We start from the raw sequence: 8,460 nt of genomic DNA, 5'->3' as shown, positions 1-8,460 counted from the left end.
GAAAAAGTCTTAAATATACAGAAAAATCTGATACATGGTCTGGCATTTTTACCTTGTCAACTAAGATTACCAAAACTATTGGAGAGAGTTATTTTCCCTAAAAAGATCTACACATAAATACATATGGTTGTGCCTGTAGGTATACAGCTACAAATTGTGTTTGACTTATAACAATTGAGACCAGAATTTCTGCTACTAAGCAAGGCACTTGTTGTGAATAATGCACATTTTTTTTTACCTTTTCTTGCCATGGTTGTTAAGCAAATCACCTGTTATTAAGAGAACATGGTCATTATGCAATTCTGGTTTCCCCCATTGAATTTCTTGTCAAAAGCTGGCTGGGAATAGTGCAAATGAAGTTCACATGACCCCAGAACACTGCAACTGTCATAAATACATGCTGATTGCCAAGAACCTGAATTTTGATCACATGACTGTGAGGATGCTGTGATGGTCATAAGTGCAAGGAACGGTTTTAAGCCACTTTTTCTCAGTGCTGTTGCAACTTCGAAAGGTCACTAAATGAATGGTTGCAAGACCGGTAGTCCTCATTTATCGAGTACCTTGGGGAACAGCTGTTATGATGATAAAAAATCCCCACATTTATTACTTTCACAGCACATCTCCCTCAGTCTATTGTTTGCCGTTTGTCAACTAATACCCATTTCCCTAAGCCACAACATGTTCTCCCCACACCCAGCAGAGTGCCCAAACAAGCTATCTTCTCCTGGGCTGCTTTTATCCACATCACATTATGTCCCTAAAAAGTGCTAACTGAAAGTTAACAAGCCTCACTCTGTGACCTCATTTGATTAGATCCTTCTGCCAGCTCATGCTGTTGCCTGACACTGACAAGATCCTAATCAGTTTCACACACAAGTCTTTGCCTCCTAAGCAACTTACATCTCACAACCCAGAGCATGCTAGACCAACAGCTGGTGCTAGTGCATTCCTTTCCACATGTATTCCCCACTGTCTGTCTGCTTATTCTCTTGTAATCCATTTTTCACCTATGAATGTAAAGACAAACATTCTCTTCTTGCTAATTATCCCAATGCCACGGTGAGCTTTCTAAAGAGCGGGTACTGAGAAGAAAGAACTATAACATTTGCTCTTTACTCAGCTTTTTAATGAGTTCCATAAACCCCCTTCACCATTTGGGCTCACCCAGCTACATTGGGTCATGTCTGGCAATGTAATGCAAGAAAAGCTCTAGTAAAATCATAAGCTCAGTTGTAGTCATATGATATTCAGTTAACAGCCAAGTTTCCAAGACCAATTATAGTTGTTAAACAAGTTGTTACCCTATCTGTACACACACTTACAAACCAGAAACTATAAACTTAAAAAAGGAATATAATAAACAACACTGTGTTATAAATTAATTACCTACTATATAAAGCATTTCATCAGATTTGTAAAATTAATTCTCTACTTACATGACACTGAGAATGGCAACCTTTCTGTCATACTGTATTCCAAGGGAGGTACATTATGCTGGGGATGAATCACTTTAGCACATCTCATTCCATGTATGTTGCCACAGAAACTAGGTTAAGAGATTTTGGTTGAAATGAATTTTTATGTTTACTAGAGATAGTAATAGATGTCTTTTTAGGGTAACCTGCCTTCACAAGATTTACTGTCTAATAAATCCTACTGAATTGTGTTCTTATTCACAGGCATGTAGGGTTTTTTGGGGGAAAAGTATGCACATAATGATTCAAAGAAGTACATTAATCCATTGACAATTCTTGAGGACGGCATTTAATGTTGGCTAATCTGACTGACAATGCTCCTATCCCTGTGGATTCAGGGAAGATGCTTTGGGGGTTGAAAGATGTTGGTGTGCATGCTCATGAGTGTAGAAATAGGGTTACATCCAGGGTGACAGCCAGAAATAGCTGGGACAGGAGAAGGGTTCAAATTCCACTTGACTTCTTGGTGGCAGATAGAGCGTTGCAAAGTAGTTGAAGTGAAGCCTTACTTGCTGCTTTGGAACAGGGGTCCCCAATCCCTGTGCTGTGGCCTACTACCGGGCCATGGCATATTCGCAACCAGATCACGGGCCAGCACAGGCACACACATGCAACTTGACTAGCACTAGTGGAGGGCCAGCGTGCACGCACATGTAGCCCCACTTGCAGTTGAGCTGTGTGTGCATGCGCACTGGCCTGCCACTTGTGTGGCCCAGTTCCTCTCCCCAGCCCAGCTGCCACGCTGCAAAGGTTGGGGACCGCTGCTTTAGAAGATCTAGCCAATCTGGCTGGTAAGTAGCAACAGAAGCATTCCTAATTGTTTTCTTACTTTGATGCTGGGTCGAGAGATTTCTGTTTGCATCTGTGTGAAAATGTATGCAGATAAAGGGTATCTGTTACTTTAAAGAACTTAATTTTGCTCCTCTGCAATGTCAAATTGGTCCAAAATAAAGCAGAAGTCATCTATGATTTGATTGTGGATGAGAAAATTTACTTAATTTTTCTAAGAGATATTCAGGGAATATAGGCCAGCTAGTATATGTTCACCTTCTCCTGCCAGAGTACTCTGTAGGAAGTGATGTGATTATGATTCATAAAAAGAGTTTATCAGAGTGCCTGTGAGAGATCTGGTTCATAGTGAGGTTGTACAGCTGGAGATAGATTTGGGATTTTGTTTGCCTACCAACTCTACACTTGTGTAATAGAATACCTCATTGAGCCGACAGTTCTCCTGGCCTTGAAGTTAGTGCTGGAGACCTCTATGGTTATGATATTCAGGGATGTTAATATCCACATTGGATTTGTTTGTTTGAGCCGTGGCAATGTGCATCTGTCCCAGTTGGGAACAGGACCAACATAAAATATTATCTTATCAATAACTTTTTTTTTCACGGAGAAGTATTCCATAACTGGGGAAACCTCAGGTTTTCCTGTTGTTATGATTGAACCACCTCTGCAGGGAGATTGGTCTAATTAGGATGGCCTGTTATAAAAATATTTTGTGTCAAATTGGATTCTCTGAAAACTAGGAAGTGTTTGGGACTGAATTCAGTAGAGATTTGTTGATGCCATGGTTGGTACCTGGAAGAGGAACTTCAGTAAGGCTGTTAACACAAGTGCTCTCTCTGAACCACTTCAAAACTTGTCCTATGGTACTGGGACCATCTGATTTTTAATTTCTTGATTCCAATAAAGGAGACTATTTGTAGCTCAGGGTTGAAATGAGGGGTCCTTGGTGCTTGGTTGTTTTCTTGCAGACATTTCATTACCCAAACTAGGTAACATCATCAGTATACCAAGGACCCCTAATGTCTTGATTTTTTTTTAAAAAAATGCAAACTGCTGAAAGACTATGATATTTCTTATAGCAATAAATAAATTTAAATACATTTTAAAATAAGAGTTTTAAAAATTTATGATATTTGAACATTGTATTCAGAGCAATTAAAAACTTGGATATGTGGAGGAAAAATGCTTTTACTGAAATGTTGAAATCAGTATTAGATAATAGGCAATAATTTAACATTTTAATTTTTTTAAAAAATAATCACCTGAAATGCCAACATCATACAACATTGTAACTGCCAAATATGTTTGAAGAGGAAAGTTTTAAACATGGGAAAAGTTCTAGGCCACATCTCTTATGAGAATGTTCAGGGGTTCCAGACCTCCTTTATTCTCATTTCTCCCCAAACTATTTGCCATAAAAACCCTCTGTATGCATGGACCAGTGGTCCAAAAAGGATGATTAGATGATACTACAATAGTTTCCCCAATTTCCTCCCTCCAGTGCAGCTACTTGCTTACTTCTGAATATAAGAAATCTTCCCTTCTACCTCCAATTCACAAGTAGGCATCTAATTTTTTTAAAAAATATTTTTATACTACTTTTCATTAAAATGACAAAATAAAGCTCTGCTTTTGTAAATACAATACACTTTTAGTATTTTAGCAATTATTCAACATAACACCCATCCCCAGACAATAATCTACAAATTATCTCTCAGTGTGTTCTTCAATGTAGCATTTTAGAACCTACCCCTTTCATCACATTATTCTGCTGAAATTTGGTCAAACTCTCTATTTGACACTATGATAATAAAATTTCATTAATGAAATTATTTTATTAATGCGGTTCTTGTTTTTAATTTTTTTTAAAAAAAATTATTTTAAACGCACGGGGCCTTTTACAACAGCCATTTTTTATAAGGATCTATTCTTGTCAAATCATATACATGGAATTATCTAATGTGATAAACAATTTTATTAGAAACCTGTTTCCAGAACAATTTTAACTGTACAATAACTTGACAAAGCAAAATGCCAGAAGAGGGAAAAAAGGATGGAAATTATTGTATTACAACCAGGAAATTCACTGTGAAGATCTCAACAAAGGCAAAGGTCTTGAGCAAAACTGTGTGAGTGATTTTGTGGAGTTAGATATACATTTAGAGCATAAATAAACAATGTGAAGAGAAATCAATGTGGAGAAGCAACATCAACATGAACATTAAGCATCACTGTTGAATTATGAACTTTTTGGTTGAGGTAGTACTTTTAATATGCTATGGATTCAGAAGGGTAATAAAGGTAATGTAAAGAAAACAGGTGTAAGTCCCTCCCGCCCCCTAACATGAAGTTTCACAAACAATAGTAAGAGCACGTATATATTGCAATTTTATTTCTTCTGCTCAAACAAAACAGCGTTAGCATTTAAGAAATTTTAAAATGACACAATATGGTAAAAATAGCAGAGAATTAACTGAGAAACTCAAAAAGAAGTAAAATTAAATGCATGAAATTGTAACATTCATTAATGTTTCATCTTCAGTTTTGATTGACACTTGATGCTTGCAAACCTTTTAAACAATGAACTTTTTTCATGACAACTCTGAAGAGATTTCAGCACCAGCACTAAGATTTGTACATTCAGTTTGTATTCAATTGACTTATTAGCCATTTGTGTATGATAGGACAGGTTTATCACAGATCAGATCACAGTGTTGAGGAAAGCATTGCCTTCCTGGAATTAAAAGTGATCCCCTAAACCATATTCAGCTTAAGGCATCTACTTACAAAAGCACAGGAACCATCATTACATTTTCAAAGAAGAATTATTAAAAGAATCTAATAACCTGTAGCTAATTTTACTTACAGGATTATCTGGCAATGGCATAACTGTCACTATTACAGCCTGATTTAACAGTTTAACTAAACTGAGATTCCTGAAATGGTTCAGTTCAGGATCATGTTAACTATGCATGTTGAAAGACAAGGTCTCAGTTTCATTTTTTCTTTTTCCCTTTACACAGAACTCATTAATTTTAGACCAAGGCACAAAACGTTTAGTGCATTAACCAGTTTCATTCACAATCTAGTAACTTAATGTTCTTACCTTTGGACCACTTACATGTTTAAGATTCTTGCGAGCCCATCTTTGAATTTTCTTTACAAACAAAATCAAACATGATTTCTGACAGGAATAAGCATTTTAGCTTATACTGCTTAAACATACATTACTTTCGAAAGATGAAAATGCCTCCTCTTAATTTCAAGCAATTATTTGCTTTGAGATTTAAATGCCTTCAATTAAAGAATATGGAAAAAATAATTTAAAGCCATGGCCACATGTTATAAGCCATATTTCTGTCTTATACAAAGAGGGAAACAAGACTGTTTCTCTGAAAACAGCCGAAATGGGCTGTTTATTTGCTTTGGTGTTCAATACTCAGGGAGGATATGCTAGTTAAAGCTTTCTTGTGAACTAAACTGGACGTTAACTGAGTAAATTAAGAAAGCAAGTAATTAAACTCAAATATTATTTTGAAATCAGCATAGATCATTAAAAATCAGTATTCCAATATTGCAACATGGAGAATTTAAGATGTAATCAGGAATACATATATTTTTTCCAAATCACAAAACAGATTACACACAAAAGTTTAAAAAATTGTAACGCAAATGTATAAATGGGGAAGGAGATAAAACTGGATATGTGATTTTTCTTCCCTCTAAAACTAGATTGCTACATCAATTCTTAAGACTTTTTCCATTTTTTCTTTTTTCCACATGTTAATATTTAATTGTGAAATAAAATCCAATGCATGGTGACAAAAATAGGAGCAACCCAAAAAATACCAATTGAGTAATACTTTCCCCCCAATCCCGTTTCTTCTCACTTTACTGACAGTGATCATTTACAAATTCAGGTTAAAACAAACTTTGTTAAGGTCAGTGATGGAGAAGGGTAGAAAAATAACACATGAATTATTTATTTTAGGATCATACCAAAATTTAATTCAATGAACAAATGTAGGTAGCCAATGTGAAAATAATATGCTATTACTTTTCATTGCCTGTTTTAAAAATTTCTTCTAAGTATTATCCTGACGCTTAATGCTTAACTTTATATCAAGCTGAAAAAAGAAGCAAAAAGCAGGGTTTCAAGAACTGCTACTGAAACATTACTAAGTTTGAAATACAAATGAAATGATACAAAAAGTATTAAGTACCTGGTTCTATTTAACATGTTTACTGATAAATCACATTTTCCTTATTATTACACATGCATGCAATATAAGGAAAAATAGTGCAGCAATTAATACAAATTGTTTAAATAAAAAAGTTGCCCCAATTCCCAACCCAACACCTCCCCAAGTTTGCCTGGGCATTAACTAGGCCTTATTGTAAAAAGGCTATTTAATATTTGTGGCATGCAAGAATGGTTTAAATTAAAAGCCAACTCTGTGGTTATTTATGTTACAAAAATGTCTGCATGCATAAATCTTAAAAGCTCAAAAACCTATGGTAAGTCTATAACAATCTAACAATTTACATTTGATCATATTGATTTGTATTCAGGAGAAGTCTCAGATTTGGTAAAGCATATCATTTTAGGAAGGCATCTATATCTTTATAATCTGGGCAGCATTTGCATTTTTCTTTAAAAAACTTCATGAAGGCCAATCAGAGAGGCTTGCTTATCCTAAGAATCAATATTCAATATACCATGATATTCTGGATCTCTCATTCATCAATATTGGGTTTTACAGTTTCTATGCTGTGAATTGAAGTCATGCCTTGTTTTTAATCAAGGAAATATCTAATGCGATAGGAAGACTACCTGAGATACAGTTGTCAATCTCACTTGCTAAATTCTTTACTAAGAAAACCTCTCTGAAAAGCCTCCTTAAGTTTTTCTCCTTTTTAAAAACTTAATACACTGTAAATATGCAGCTTCAATATTGATATTAAACATTTCAATGCACCTGCCTAACAGGCTTATGATTTTCTGCATAAATCATTGCCACAGTTTAAGACTATTTTCCATCTTGTTGAAAGTCAGAAAACAGCAGCAAAAGGAAATAGTGTATCACCATATTGTTGTCTGAAAGTTCAGAATCTTGTTTTCTCCTTCTTTCAAGAATATTTTTCCATTATCTTCCAGCAGCTCACAAAATGTAGCTGATTTTGTGCAAGACCAGTGGTCCAAACATCTTAGTCCTAATCTTTCTACACTGTATTTGACTTGTTCAGTTCTTGTCGAATTGCTGATTTGAGCAATGGGAAGAAAAAAAGAACAGTCTGTTAACTGATGAAGAAAAATGTGAACTGATACTTTTGAAAAACATGTCTATTAAAATATTAAAGCTCAGATAGCACCCCAATATTACTGTATTATAGTAGTGGATTCACAATATTTATATGACTGATTTATCAAGTAAATAGAAAATGAAGAGGAAAGATTGTTGAACACTGTATTTGGACAAATAGCACTGTTTGTTTGAGGGATTATGTTCAAACTGAAATTTGATGAAAACTGAGAGACAAAAACATAAAACAATTATTCAAGATACATAGTAAAGTGAACTGAGTAGAAGAGGCATGAAAACATGAAAGGTAAATTTCAAAACAATTTAGGCTTATGTTGCCTAAGAATAGTTATGACTACCCGTGTTTCCCCGAAAATAAGACCCTGTCTTATATTTTTTTTGAACCCCGAAATAAGCACTTGGCCTTATTTTCGCAGAGGTCTTATTATTTTGGAGTGAGTACAAGATGGGGCTCCTCTTGCTGTCTTATCCGATTTCCAGCTCTGCGTTTAATTATTTTCGGGGAGGGCTTATTTTAGCGCATGCGCTCAAAAGCCCACTTATTATCAGGGGATGTCTTATTTTCAGGGAAACAGAGTATATATGGGAGAAAGATTTTAGGGAATCTATTTATTTGCTACTACTATTCATAGGTAACAGTGATGGAAATCCAACTGATTACAGTAAAATATAATATGATCAATTAAAAGGATCATTCGAGGGGAAATGATGTCTGTAAAATCCAAGTGATGTAAATGATGAAAATGTACATAATATACATTTTTGGGTAATCTACACGTATTTCATATAAATTACAGTACAAATGTATTGCCTGATTTGCCAAAAATGGCATTTTCCCATTATTTCAGAATGAAGTCCAAACTTAATAT

General features: G+C 35.0%; 1 protein-coding gene across 2 annotated transcripts in view; it reads right to left on the bottom strand.

Annotated features, from left to right (window-relative positions):
* Nucleotides 1–4,632: 4,632 nt before the first annotated feature.
* ENAH (ENAH actin regulator) overlaps nt 4,633–8,460 on the bottom strand; it is a 95,532-nt gene continuing 91,704 nt past the window's right edge. For both annotated transcript variants that reach the window (XM_034427922.3, XM_034427920.3), the window contains exon 14: nt 4,633–7,528. In XM_034427922.3, the coding sequence (XP_034283813.1) occupies nt 7,491–7,528 (38 nt within the window). In that variant the 3' untranslated portion in view covers nt 4,633–7,490. The remainder of the gene's footprint in view (nt 7,529–8,460) is intronic.

This window comes from Pantherophis guttatus, chromosome 1, assembly GCF_059756535.1.
Source record: "Pantherophis guttatus breed Tessera chromosome 1, ASM5975653v1, whole genome shotgun sequence".
Classification (NCBI taxonomy): domain Eukaryota; kingdom Metazoa; phylum Chordata; class Lepidosauria; order Squamata; family Colubridae; genus Pantherophis; species Pantherophis guttatus.
This window is presented reverse-complemented; position numbering and strand designations above follow the sequence as displayed.